The sequence below is a fragment of the Mus caroli genome, chromosome 10 (assembly GCF_900094665.2).
Source record: "Mus caroli chromosome 10, CAROLI_EIJ_v1.1, whole genome shotgun sequence".
Taxonomy (NCBI): domain Eukaryota; kingdom Metazoa; phylum Chordata; class Mammalia; order Rodentia; family Muridae; genus Mus; species Mus caroli.
In genome coordinates, this window is record NC_034579.1 from 86,774,282 (window position 1) to 86,789,086 (window position 14,805).

General features: G+C 44.9%; 1 protein-coding gene across 1 annotated transcript in view; it reads right to left on the bottom strand.

Annotated features, from left to right (window-relative positions):
• The window catches only part of Cfap54 (cilia and flagella associated protein 54), a 284,397-nt gene that overhangs the window by 248,662 nt on the left and 20,930 nt on the right, over positions 1 to 14,805 (bottom strand). The window contains exons 6-9 of the mRNA XM_021174289.2: positions 7,165 to 7,308; positions 4,517 to 4,630; positions 4,290 to 4,391; positions 2,498 to 2,696 (exon numbers count right to left, since the gene is read on the bottom strand). Coding sequence (XP_021029948.1) covers positions 2,498 to 2,696; positions 4,290 to 4,391; positions 4,517 to 4,630; positions 7,165 to 7,308 — 559 coding nt within the window. The remainder of the gene's footprint in view (positions 1 to 2,497; positions 2,697 to 4,289; positions 4,392 to 4,516; positions 4,631 to 7,164; positions 7,309 to 14,805) is intronic.

Sequence of the window (14,805 nt, forward strand, 5' to 3'; positions counted from 1 at the left end):
TCAAAAGATGGCCTAGTCGGCCACCACCGGAATGAGAGGCCCATTGGACTTGCAAACTTTATATGCCCCAGTACAGGGGAATGCCAGGGCCAAAAAAATGGGAATGGGTGGGTAGGGAAGTGGGGAGGAGGGTATGGGGGACTTTTGGGATAGCAATGGAAATTTAATTGAGGAAAATATGTAATAAAAATATTAAAAATTAAAAAAAAAAACTTACACAAGCAAACACCTGGCTTCCCATGTTTCCTAGGCAGACCTTAGAGCCAGATCTGCTGGCTGCCGCAAGGCCATAGAAGGTAAGTTCAAGTTCATATGGAAAGAAAATTCAATATGCAAGTATTTTTAAGAAAACCCACAATGCAAGCATCCTTTATCATAGGAAGCAGAAAAGTAGATCAGAGGACTCAAGTAGGAATGTTCTCTCAGAAGCAAGAGGACCTCAGAAGCATGAAGCAAGAATCCAGTGCCTAGAGAACGGAACTAGCGGGAACCGCATCCCAAGTCTACCAGTGGCAAGACTACGCGCTCGCTTGGTGGGTGACAAAACACAGACAGAAAAAACAAAACGCATATGAGTGGCCTGGAAACTCACATTGAAGAGCCTTCTCAGAAGTCCTAAGAAAAGAACGAAAACGAGGAAAGAAAAAATAGTGAGATGGGACTTAGTGGTGAATGTTAAAACGTTGACATTCATTTAGTTATGTATCTTAGGGAAAGAGGTAGACACAGAGAGGAAAGGGAAGCATAATGGGAAATGGATTTTTGGTTGGTTGGTTGGTTGGTTGGTTGGTTGGTTGGTTGGTTGGTTGGTTGGGTTGGTGTGGTTTTTATGCAAGAGCTCAAAATGCCTCCTGCTTCACTGGACCCAGTGTGATGAGACATAAAAATAACAACACGAGTATGAACGCTATGATCTATAAAAACAATGAGATGTAACAAACATTGAACTTACACACACAGAAGCCCTCTCTCTAAGACATGAAGATACACTGTGCAGATGTTAAAATAAACAATCTTTACACATGAGATGGATTTATATCCATTGTCTAGATGCTTCAGAGTCCTTGATGCTTAGACCTGAATATAAAGAAATAAGTTTGGATACAAGCAACGAACACTGGCAGGTAACCATGACAAGCAGACAGTGATAAAACTGCTGACTGCCTTACAAGAAGAGCACACAAAGGGCACGGAGAAGGCAAAGATTTCTTTCTTTTCTTTTTTAAAAGATTTTATTTATTTGTAAATACAAGTACACTGTGGCTGTCTTCAGACAGGCCAGGAAAGAGTAGCGGATCTCATTAGGGATGGTTGTGAGCCACCATGTGGTTGCTAGGAATTGAACTCAAGACTTTTGAAAGAACAGGTAGTGCTCTTAACCACTAAGCTATCTCTCCAACCTGCAAAGATTTCTTACATATGGCAAGAAAGGATCGACTCTAAGGGATGTATTGGCCAACTGGATGACATTAAAATTTAAGAATGTTTGGAGGCTGCTCAGAAGTTACAAGTACTGGCTGCTCCTCCTGAGAACCCAGGCTTGATTTCCAGACCCCACAAAGAACCAAAAGTTAAGGTCATCTGTCATTCTAGTTCCAGGGGATCAGATACCCTCTTCTGGCCTCCACCGGCACCAAGCACACAAGGCGGTACACATACATAAAGGAAGGCAAAAGACTCAGATGCACAAAATAAAAGTAAAATTAAGAACTTCTGTCACAAAAGATACAAATGAGAGAATGAAGAGAGCAGCTGCAAAGATGACTGGCCCGGAAGAGTGCTCTCCGTGCACATAAGAGCTCAGTTTATCCGTGTGAAAGGCCAGGCATGGCAGCATATGCCTGTTATCAAGGAAACAGACAGGAACAGCCCTGGATTGCCTGGCCAGTTAGAGGTAGTCAGTCTAACAAAACCAGTGACCCTGATTCAAAGAAAAAAAAAGTGATTGCAGGAGAGAGGGGATGAAGGGAGGGAGAAAGAGATAATTCACACACATGCACACACACACGCACACGCACACGCGCGCGCGCACACACACACACAGAGACTATCCCAATGGACAAAAACTAAAATGCTTAACAAATCAAGAATTAAAGAAACTGTCTTCATCTGAAAAAAAAAGCCATAAAAATCCCTTTAGTCAGTGTCTGAACTAATGGTAAAACATTAAAGGTTTTCCATCTACTGTCAAATTGGGACAAAGAGGTCAGAAGTCAGCCATCGGCACACGTTTCTCATCATTCTAGTCAGTGCAATAAATCAAGAAATGAAAAAAAAAAGAATTTAAGAGACTAAAACCTGAAAAGGGAAAAAATTGTAACTGTCATTATCAAAGATTATTATTATTATTTAGAAAATCAAAAACAAATCTACAAATAAATTATTTATAATCATGGTCACTGGATTCAAGGTCAATCTGTAGATTGAATACCAATTTCTATCATTCAGAAGGTGTTCAATACCGGTGTCTACAATAAAATATCAACATTGTATTTACGTATCAAAAGTTCTTTTCCAGCCATAAACAGCTCCGACACCACATCACGCAGCTCCATTTCGTCAGTAACCAGCGGTCCAGTCTGCAGGATTCGCCTGTTTGAGTCAGAGAGGGCTTCCAAGACAGCCAGAAACCGCGATGAGGTGCTGTCAAGTAGCTCATCCAGCAGCCGTTCGGTGACCGTCCGTGGCCAAGGCAACTAGAGCAGGCAGGAGAGAAAACCAGAGCAGCTAGAGGCAATGAGTATGGATGTATGGATGGATGGGTGGGTGGGTGAATGGATGGATAGATAGATAGATAGATAGATAGATAGATAGATAGATAGATAGATAGATAGATAGATAGATAGATGATTAGATAGATGATTAGATAGATGGATAGATAGATAGATAGATAGATAGATAGATAGATAGATAGATAGATAGATAGATGACTACATAGATGATAGATAGATAGATAGATAGATAGATAGATAGATAGATGATTAGATAGATGATTAGATAGATGATAGATAGATAGATGACTACATAGATGATAGATAGATAGATAGATAGATAGATAGATAGATAGATGACTACATAGATGATAGATAGATAGATAGATGACTACATAGATGATAGATAGATAGATAGATAGATAGATAGATAGATAGATAGATAGATAGATAGATAGATAGATAGATAGATGTGGGTGCTGGGAATTGAATCCCTGGTTCTCTGGAAGAACAGCCAGTGCTCTTAATCACTATGCAGTGGACGTTTGGTGCTGTGAGAAGACTTTCATTGCTGCCGGCTGGGGCGCGTGACTCTGAGCCCTGAATCCCTCCTGTATAGTGAAAAAGCACCTCAGCAGGTAGTTTCCAAGCTCGCCTCAGGTTCTGAGACTCTGTTGCTTTTCTGTGAGAACCAGCTTACCAACAACAACAACTGCTCTTGCCTTCATTTCCAGACCCTGCATAGCCACTCACAGAGAAGAGCTAGCTGACACCACTGAGAACGGTCAGGGATGGCTTCAGGGAAGAAAGAGAACTGAACGCAGAGGACACTGAGCTCAGAGAGGCTACAGGGAAGTGTAAAGATGGAAGGGGAGACGGAAGGACAGGATGGGAGGCAAAGATTGAACTCCACAAAGAGTATCTGACTCACTCCCCCTAGACAGTGCTCAGTGCTGAGGTTGGGAGGGGCCATGTGACCAGTGAAGACACTGGAGAAATGTGACACTGGAGTACTTCCATGCCAGGCATTGTGGCTTCTCCAAGCTCTCCGTCATCCCTGCCAGCAGAGAAGCCATGCATTGTCTAAATAAATTAGAGCTTCTACCAGGCCTAGCCCTGAACAGCTATTTAGCAGGCCTCCTGACAACTCTGCTGGCCCTAAAGTGCAATGGGAAATTATTTTTTAAGTCTTCTGAGATGTGAGGGTCGTTTGTCACTATAGTATAGTCTACTCCCGATGGTGAACCTAAAGCTAATGAGAAACCCTCAAAGCTGCTGTCAGGTGCCCGGAGGCAAGGGTCTGCGCAGGCCAACTCCAAGGACTGTCCATTTGCAAGGGGCTTTTATGCAAACCTTTTCCAAGCTCATCTTCAGCAACACACCCATTAACGCTGCAAAACTGGGATAGTGGGAGGCCCCCAAAAGAGAAGGGGGTGCTGGGAGGCTGTAGCTCAGTTAGGAAGCCATTCCATGGCTCTAAAGTCAGGGACAGGCTTGAACGGATCCAAAGGAAGAAGCCATACACATTGGAACAAGACATACAAGAGGGTGCTGAGAAGGGGAGCCTTGGAGACTCACACTTTGAGCTTCCTTTAGGTTGAGTCTTAGCTTCGGTCTTAACACATTTTTGTTTTTTCTTCGAGACTCGAATACTCCTCTTTTGAAGATCATCACGGCCATCTGTCCCCACAAGAAGAATCATATATAAGAAGTGACAACGGGACGCACGCCTCGGTCACTAAGATTGAGCGCTCAGTCAATAGTGCTGCGTGGTAGATGTCTTCCATTTCATGAAATGTTCATACCTTTATCGTGGCCTCTCTGTAATATTTTCGGGAGGTTTCCAGAGACGATGAGGAGCTCATTAATTCCAGCTGCCTTAACTCATCAATTTTAGCTAGCGCACGCCGAGCAAATGCCTGTGTTGCAATTAAAACAAATTTAATTCACAATAAGTTGGAGAAGAGTGATTAAAAATGTATAAGAATGGTATGTTTTGATGTCTGAGGCATTTGATTTAATCGGAACTAAACTGCAGGCTGCTGTTGACTTTTTACAACACGGTAGCTTTCCAATCTATCATTTCCTATGAGCACCATTAAGCTCTATAAATCTAAAGTTAATAAACATCCTGACACATTAACTTTATGAATTATAGAATGTTTAGAGGAAAGCCAAAATATAGATTAAGCAGACCTTTGTACTGAGTACGGCTCCTGGAACAATGCACACAAACCTACTCACACTCGAATGCACATGCACACAACGTATACCATACTGAGATGGTCTTCACGAATTTCAACTTTTCTAGTATAACACGTGATATATTCTCTACAGATGCTCAAACGATGACCACTACAGGGTGAGGTCTCTGAAAGGCCTTATTCATTTTCAAGTCTCCAGTATCTACACGCAGGAAATCCTGAAGAACCTGATGGAGAGGCTGGGAGAAGATGGGGTTAGCTCCTGGAACCACCTTACCACCACGATGATTCTCTAGAAATAACAACAAGGGTCTGGATGACCCCTGGAGAGGAGGAGAGTAGCAAAGAATTACATCATCGGTGGCTCCAGGGTACAACAGATTGCACATCGGACTTCCAAATTTTCATGTTGTTGATTTTGCCAATTTTTTTTAAATACTCCTAGATTTTCACAAAGAAAGTTCCAGGCCAGCTACAATATTAGAATTAATGAATGTATAAGTTCTCTGGGAAGCAAGAACCCCACAGGAATCAAAAGGTCAAAACCACCCTGTTCTGTGTCTCCTATCACTTCAGGAGCTGTGTAGCAAACTAAGCCTTCCCTGGCACACGCAAGTGAAACAGGCATACGTGGTAAGCAATTTCTAGAATTCTCCTGAGCTGTAGAAATAGCCCAGCAGGGTATGCATTCGTCTGCTCCCTTAGCTAGGGACTGCTAACACCTAGCAGATCAGAATTAATCCAGGCAGGATAAAAACAAATGGAAGAAAATATCAGTGACCAAATTATGTACATCAGTTTGGGGACAGAACAGAAGCAGATCCGAGCATGGCTGTAAAAGCTGTGTTCTGCACGGGGCTCCCAGCCAATGGGCTAAGGGGATGCTGACACCCAAGCTATAGTCTTCGTACCAGGCTGTGCATCCTGGGTAAGGGTTTTGTCGGCCTAAAGAAAGAGATATGCTTTTCTAATTTTCACCAAGGCTACATTTGCTGACAAGTGGGAACCATGTACCATAGGGAGAATATTCGTTTAAAATTATACTGAGATTCCATGCCAGCCAATGGGAGCCCCTGCTGCCTTGTTACTTGTCAAGTATTTGGTCTAAAAGATGTACCCCCAAAATGGGGGAAACAAATATAACAAATCAGGCTGAAGGCAGAGAAGGATCGAGATAAACATATAATAGGTGCAGCGGAGTCTAAAACTGAGCAGGGAAGGAAGGAGCTTCCATGTGAAAGCAAACGGAGGGAAGGAAGATGCTGGAAGCTGAGTAGAAGAGGGCAGCAAGGGCTAGGGAGATGGGTCCATGGGTATAGTGCTGGCTACACAAGCATGGGTGTTAGCATTCTGTCTAAACTCCACCCCACAGTTTCCTGGCAATAGCCAGGTAGGCCTGACCCACTATGAAGGAGGCTGCTTGCCCCCACCCTTGCCTCTTGCTCTCTTGATCTCCCCCTCCCCATCCCCTTCCCTCTCTCCACGTGGTCATGGCAGCCCCCCCCCCTTTCTCTCTCTGCCATTCTTTGCCTCTACTACCCTCCTAACTCCTCTCCCCATGCCCTGAATAGACTCAATTCTATACTATACCATCTTGTGGCTGGTCCCTCAGGGGGAAGGGATGCCTCGGCATGGGCCAGCTGAGACATCCCCCTCCCCCATACCTCACCACACCCCAATAGAACATATCCTTATATCTCTTTATCTTTTTATAAATACATCAGTGGGGACCTGAGTTTGGATCCCCAGACCCCAGGTAAAGCCAGGCACAGTGGCTCACATCTGTAATCTTAGTGTTGCTATGGCAATATGGGAGGCTGAGACAGACAAGTCTCTGGAACCTTGTCAACCAACCAGCATGGAGTAAGCAACAGAAGACAAGAGATGCTCTCTGAAACAAAGTGAAAAGGGAGGGCCAAGACCTTGCCAAAGGTTGTCCTCTGACCTCCACATGTAGTCACACACACATACCACACAAAAGAATAAGGAATAAAAAGAGCAAAGAAAGTCCAAACTGGCAGTGCAAGAGTCAAGGAGAGGGCGCACACGCAACATAGAGAAAAAACGCCACAAAACCGACAAAACGGAATAGCCAAGAAGAAAATGTCTTCAGATAAAGCCAGGAGTTTCTTGGCTTTGCTTCTTTCCAGTTCTTTGGCTGGTCTGTTGCCTTGAGACATCTAACAGAGAAAGGGTTTAATAAGCTGTACTTCAAATGCTGAAGCCATCCACCTTAGAGAGCCACATACCTCCCCGTGGATGCCATCCTGGCAGTCATAGTGGCACTGGCAGACGGCAGTGTAGAGAGTGGCTCTCCATGTCAGGTACCTGATGGACAGGAGCGGGACAGAGGACTCCATGCACATGCTGGCCCACAGCAGGAACTCCAAGGCCTGGGAAGTAGAGAGCACAACTGAATGGGTTCTCATCTCTTACACCAGCCATAGTGATATTACTCAACACCATCAACGTCCACGCTTTGAGCTCAGGTTATTGGCTATTCCGATCGATGACCATAAACAAACAAACAAACAAACAAAAGGCCAGCTAGTCCTTAGAATATGCTTGTCTCCAGCTTCTCTGTGCAGGGATTATAGGAATAATTCTATATAGAATCCGTGCCTGGCTTCTTTATAAACGTGGGTTCAGGAAATCAATGATTGTAAAGCAAGCACTTACCAAGAGCCCATCTCCCTGCCCCCTGGATTTTTGTTTTTAATTTGAGAGAGCCCCAAATCTCAGAGTAGCTGTTATAGAGCCTTTATTGTTCTAGAATAGTTCCTTAAGAGGCCTATGAGCTGAGCTCATTTTCTGCAATATTCTTCAAGTGTAAACTCTGGTCTAGGAGCAACTCAAAGTTGCTAGCTGGTCTGTGGAAGCGGTGTGTTGTTTTTGGTTTAGGAGGAGCAGGAAAATGGAAAAGGCTGGAACAGTCAGACTGAAATAAATTTAGGCTGCATTCCCATCTCAGTGTCTCTCTAGACCTCAATCGTCTCATCTGTACAAGGGGTACTTTAATACAGCCCAGCCATGCTGCTCTGGAGCAAGAACCAGTGTGAATGATGGGCTGGGGTAGTGTTCAGTACTCTGTTAAGTACTTGTCATAGTCAGGGTTCCGGCTGGGGTAGTGTTCAGTACTCTGTTAAGTATTTGTCGTAGTCAGGGCTCCTATTGCTAGGATCAGACACCATGACCTAAAGCGAGGTGGGGAAGAAAGGGTTTCTTTGGCTTGCCCTTCCACATTGTAGTCCATCACTGAAAGAAGTCAACTCAAGCAGGCCAGGAACCTGGAGGCAGGAGCCGATGCCGAGGCCACAGAGAGGTGCTACTTACTGGCTTGCTCTCCACAACTTGATCAGCCTGCTTTCTTATAGAACCCTGGACCACTAACCCAGGGTGGCCTCATCCACAATGTCTGCACCACCCCCACCCCCATATCAATCGCTAATTAAGAAAATGCCTTAGAGGCTTGCCTACAGCCCAGTCCTATGGAGACTTTTTCTCAATTGAGATTTCCTCCTCTCCTTCGACTCTAGCTTGTGTCAAGGTGACATAAAACTACTCGGCAAAATGCTCCGGAAATGGCAACAGCAGAGCCCAGCATAGGAAAGCTGACCAGCGTCCTGGATCCTCAAGTCACGACAACTTTGGACAGCAGAGCAAAACGTCTCTGCCAGTGAGAAAATGTGGCTTCAATAAGTAAAGAATAATTTCTTCAGTGGATCAATGACCAGCCTTGAAAGGGGACTGCATCCAAAAGGCCCCATGGCTTTGTGGATGGAGCAAACCCATCAGGTTCATGTGGTATTAATAGTGAAAACTGAGAAAGACAGAAGTATAGCAGCCCTATTTATAATAGCCAGAAGCTGGAAAGAACCCAGATGTCCCTCAACAGAGGAATGGATACAGAAATTATGGTACATTTACACAATGGAGTACTACTCAGCTATTAAAAAGAATGAATTTATGAAATTCCTAGCCAAATGGATGGACCTGGAGGGCATCATCTTGAGTGAGGTAACACAATCACAAAGGAACTCACACAATATGTATTCACTGATAAGTGGATATTAGCCCAAAACTTAGGATACCCAAGATATAAGATACAATTTGCTAAACGCATGAAACTCAAGAAGAATGAAGACCAAAATGTGGACACTGTGCCCCTTCTTAGAATTGGGAACAAAACACCCAGGGAAGGAGTTACAGAGACAAAGTTTGGAGCTGTGATGAAAGGATGGACCATCTAGAGACTGCCGTATCCAGGGATCCATCCCATAATCAGCTTCTAAACGCTGACACCATTGCATACACTAGCAAGATTTTGCTGAAAGGACCCAAAGATAGCTGTCTCTTGTGAGACTATGCAGGGGCCTAGCAAACACAGGAGTGGATGCTCACAGTCAGCTATTGGATGGATCACAGGGCTCCCAATGGAGAAGCTAGAGAAAGTACCCAAGGAGCTAAAGGGATCTGCAACCCTATAGTTGGAACAACATGATGAACTAACCAGTACCCCGGAGCTCTTGTCTCTAGCTGCATATGTATCGAAAGATGGCCTAGTCGGCCATCACTGGAAAGAGAGGCCCATTGGACTTGCAAACTTTATATGCCCCAATATAGGGGAATGCCAGGGCCAAAAGAATGGGAATGGGAGGGTAGGGAAGTGGGGGGCGGTATGGGGGACTTTTGGGATAGCATTGGAAATGTAATTGAGGAAAATATGTAATAAAAAAAAAAACAGTGAAAAAAAAATAGTGAAAACTGAGAAAGACAGAAGTAACAGTCGGGCCCGGCTGCCGGCTGTGGAGGCTCAGAAGAGGAAAGAGCAGAATTTTCCCCTGTCTAGTTAGTTTCTATTCCAAAGGAAAAGAAACTACTGGATGCAGATGAGGATTTAAACAGCAGTGTTCAAAGTCTTCTCTACCATCCACGGGCAGGAACTTAAGCTCCTTCCACTAAGATTGGGAAGCCTGTGAGACATCCTCATATCGTAACCATATTGCAATCATACTGTAACCCCATATCACCTGGCAAGTAGTGGGCACACCGAAAATGCCTGTTGACTAGCGAACAGACCTTCACTAAAGGGGTAGCTCACCAAGCTGGCTATGGAAATACTTCAGGCGATCATAGAAGTGGTAGGGCTGGAGGCCCCCCCTAACTTTCTTCCCACCGACATCACCACCAGCACCAGGCATCCCTACCAAGAGTTCCTATCCCGGTAACAAGAAACACACCATGGCAGCATAGGGCGATTTTCAACATGAGAAAATGACAACAACTTCATAATCTAAACTAAAATCCACCTAAATAGACTTCCAGCACGTAGTCCTAGCTAGATCTTCTGGGAAAGTCCCAAGCAATGCACAACTCACTGCCAAACACAGGCGTCCAAGGACCTGAAAATACCCAAGCAGCCTGTGGTCCCCGCTAGATCTGTTTCCGAGATAAATTTTCCGGGTCCCTGTAGAACTCTTTCAACTTCATCTCCCTCATCCAGCACGGCTAGTGTTCAGTGACTTTGCTCTAGGGTGTCTGGGTGGCCACAGTGAGGAGATTCAGGCCCAGTTCTGAAGACAGGCCACTGCCAAGTCAGTGGGGCTGTGGTGGTGCCTTCTGCCACTGTGGCCCAGGTTGTTGGTTTACCTTGCCAGCATCAGCAGAGCCTCCTATTCCCTCGCACCCACTGCCCCACAACAACCCTGTTTTGGGATCATCGTGGTTCAGAGGCTATGGTGTAAAACTCTGTGTAAATCCCTCTTCAAATCCACAGGCCTTTGCAAAAATCCCTCAAAGCATCCCCAGCAAGAAAAATCACGTTTCAAACTAAAATCAGCTTCTCTTCACAGTTACACTTGGGTTTGGCTTTAAGAGTTGGAGAGAGAGAGAGAGAGAGAGAGAGAGAGAGAGAGAGAGAGAGAGAGAGAGAGAGAGAGAGAGAGAGAGAGCCCCGAGAGTATATTGCCATTGCCAGAAGGGACCTTAAGTTAAATCTAACCTAATCTGACTCAGAGAGTCTGAACTGTTTCTGAGAGAGGTGAACTGGGGCTGGAATTCAAGTCTTTGAACTGCTAAGTGCAGCATTCTTTCTACCACACAGCGAAGCCTTGACAAAGGAGAGAAGTGTGCCAAAACCCACCGGAAAACCTGCTTTCATGTCTGGAGATGAAAAGCCACTGGGGGGAGGAGGGGGGAAAAATAACATTTTTTTCTCTAGCCCTAAAGGCAAGAAATAATTATTTTTATTAATAAAGTAGATGGACTAAAACAGGACAATTTTCTTCACAGGAAAACAAAACTTCAAAGAGCTAAAAATCTAGATGGATCTAAACCATGGACCGCACAAAAGCATGCTTCAGGTGTCAGCAGTGGGGGGAAAAACACAATAAACTAACTCAGCCACAGGGTGGCAGTGCAGCCTCGTGTATCACAGGTTCATGTCAGGAGCCATTTCAAGGTTGACTTGAGGTTTATGTAATAATACGGGAGTGGCTTAACTGCTGTGTGAGCCAAATACTTCACCAGAGTAGCTAGAGAGTAAAGCATGCGTCTATGCTGTTGCTAGGGTCTTCTTTAACGTTGTCGAGTCCCAGACTGCCCCTTACGATGCCTCAGAAGATCCAAAGCAAAGGTGTCTTTTGCTTGTTAGCGGTAGTACTGCTTAGGCATGTACTGGTGAGGGCTTTAGTGGCTTCAGTCTGAAGAAAAGCCCTTCATCAGACTTGGTCTTTGGGATTTTAGAGAAAAAAAAAAAAAGATCTGTCCCTCCCACACGGCTCCTCCATTGGAGTAGGTAAATCAGAACAAGACAGGCAAGCCAGGAGCCGATTTAGTGACTGGATAGGCATTGCTCTTTAGTTGTGTGGTGGTGCTTGAAACTGTGGCCTCAGAACGCCTCAATCTACAGCGGTAACTGTGAGCAAGCTCAGTTTTCGTAGCCTCTGCATCCCCAGCTGAAAGTTTAGTGAAAACGGTGTCCTTGTTAAAGGGTTGGTATGAGGATCAAGTGAGAAGATTCATGAAAGTACTTAGCAGAATACAGGGGATGTGGGTGAACTATGGTCCATATGGTGGTGGTGGTGATGGTTGTGAGAAGGAGGAAGAGGAGGAGGAGGGAGGAGGAGGAGGAGGAGGGAGGAGAAGGAGGAGGAGGGAGGAGGAGGAGCAGGAGGAGGGAGGAGGGGGAGCAGGAGGAAGAGACCACTGCCTGGTAGTAGTAGTACTGATGATTTCTACCTCGAAAGACTGTGGTGAGTATTGCTATGCATGCCAAACCCTTCCACAGTACCCAGAATGTTGCAGGGTTTGCAGCAATAATGAGGGGTAGCCATAATGCCTGGTTTCTACACTACTGGATGATTAAGTCAGCCAAGAATGACACCGAGAGTACCAGGAGATGCCCAGGTCGACTCCTGTCTCATACAGTTACAGACTTGAACTCAGGGACTGGAAAAATGGTAAACTGTCATTCAAGCACAATGACCTGAGTTCACTCCTCAGCACCCATGAAAGAGCCAGGCATGGTGGTGTGTGTCTTTAAGTCCTGTACTGGGAGAAGAGAGAGACAGACCAGAGGTTCTGATGATACGGGCAAGGTAAACCAACAACTTCGACCACGGTGGCAGAAAGCACCACCAAGGTGACACAGGGCTGACTTGGCAGTGATGTGTCTTCACAATTGGACCTGAATCACCCCCACGCCCCAGAACCAAATTGTGCAAGTTCTGCAAGAGAGAGAGTTCCTGTCTCCAAAACCAAAGAAAGATCAACTGTGAATGGCACCTGACATCAACTTCTGGCCTATAAACATTCATACATGTGTACACGCACACAGAGATGCACACACAATCATATATAGACACACACATTCATATGTGGTAATCACACACAGAGACACATTCACACATGTGTATACATACCCATACTAAATGAATAAAAATATTTTTTTAAAAACAGACAAACTTTATCAAGTCAAAGTTCCCTAGAGCTGGGAGGTAGGCTTCCTATGTGGCAGGGTCTCCAGGGCTTATGTCCGTTAAGTGGAGTTACCCATGTGTAGCCTCAGATAAGCTATGCGAAGATACTGTGTGGAGACTTGGGAATTTCTGGGTAAAAAAAAAGTCTTAATTCCCTTAAAGCTTGCCACAGGGAACAAACAAGTAGCGCCTAGTCTGATCCTCAGGTGACAGTTGTAGAACCCCTAAATCCTTGCAGGCAGCATTGCCCCAAACCCCTTCCCACAGGCTGAGGGCTACTCAACTATCCTCTTCTACCTTGTACTTTGTCAGAGACAAACTCAAGTCCCATGAGGCTGGGAGAAGAGATGTTTGGTGTGGATTATAAATGAATTATTTTAAGATGACTATCACATTGATTTAAAATCCTCTTGATATTAACAAGGACCAACACTAACAACCAATTGCTAATACAGACAGATGTGCCCTTCAAAGCTCTTGACATGCAAACTCTAGAGCAGACCAAGCCATGGCGGCTCTGTGGAGCGGTATTTGTTAACACAGCAACTGCGAATTCTTTTTTAGGATCTCAACAGCAACTAAAGGCAGCATGGGCGGCAGAATCTACAGAGCAGCTTATTATTATATGTGGGGCAGCCTCGCTTCTGTTTAATTTGTACTCAAAACGCTGGCTCAGAATTTGTTCAAGTTATTATTAGTAATAGTCTTTGGTTTTGTTCTTTCATTTGAGGAACCAAACAGAAAACGAACATACAATAGATGTTATTCACAAAGCATGCAAATATCATGCCTTCTATTTTTATTTTTTAAGTGTCGTTAGCACTAAGATACATGTCTAATTCTGATGAATTATAAAAAGCATTGTTTCTCCAAAGCATTTGACTACTCAGGAAAAGACTCCGGAGCTCTTGTCTCTAGCTGCATATGTATCGAAAGATGGCCTAGTCGGCCATCACTGGAAAGAGAGGCCCATTGGACTTGCAAACTTTATATGCCCCAGTACAGGGGAATGCCAGGGCCAAAAGAATGGGAATGGGTGGGTAGGGAAGTGTGTGTGGGGGAGTATGGGGGACTTTTGGGATAGCATTGGAAATGTAATTGAGGAAAATACCTAATTAAAAAAAAAAAAGGAAAAGACTCATAAGGAGGCAATGTCTCCCATGCCAGCAGCAGCAATTCCAGCAGGTCTCCGTGAGAGTATAGTTGCCCTTCCTGGCCTATGTTCCAATGCCTGGAAAATGAATGCAGGGAATAAACATGTCTTCTGACAACAAACATGTCATGGCAGTGGCTTCGTCATGCTAAAGCGGCTCAGTGAGTCCCAGGAAGCGAGGATTGTGTAAGTTGGAGTCTCTGGGCCTAGCAGATGGCTGAGCCAGCGGAATGCCTGCCTCGGAAGCAGGACAACCTGAGTCTGGGCCCCAGAACCCACGGGAAGGGCCAGCCCTGATGGTGCGTGCTTCATATCTTAACACTGGAGGCAGAGGATCCCTGAGGCAGGCTGGCCAGCTAGGCTATTCTAGTGGAGCGCCTTCGACCAATGTCTCAAAGGAGGTAGTCAGAATTCCCAAGAGTGGTACCCAAAGAGTCCAATGGCCTGCAAAAACACATTGTATCTGCACATGCATGAGTGCACACACACTATGTACATGCAAAAAAAAAATGATCATTTAAAAGTCCCCTCGCCCACAGCTACAGGAGTTAGAGAGTCAGGGTGTTTCTTCCAAGTAGCATGTGAGTTGTAAGTAAAAAGTCCAAGAACTCCACAATACTATTCATCCTGCACACCAAGACACTTTGCAGAGTGACAGCGAGAGGGGACTTTTAATGATTACTATGGGGCAAACAGCATAAAGAGGAATGTCCTAGGCCAGCCAGGAAAGAGAATCCCCTTTAGTAACCAGATACATG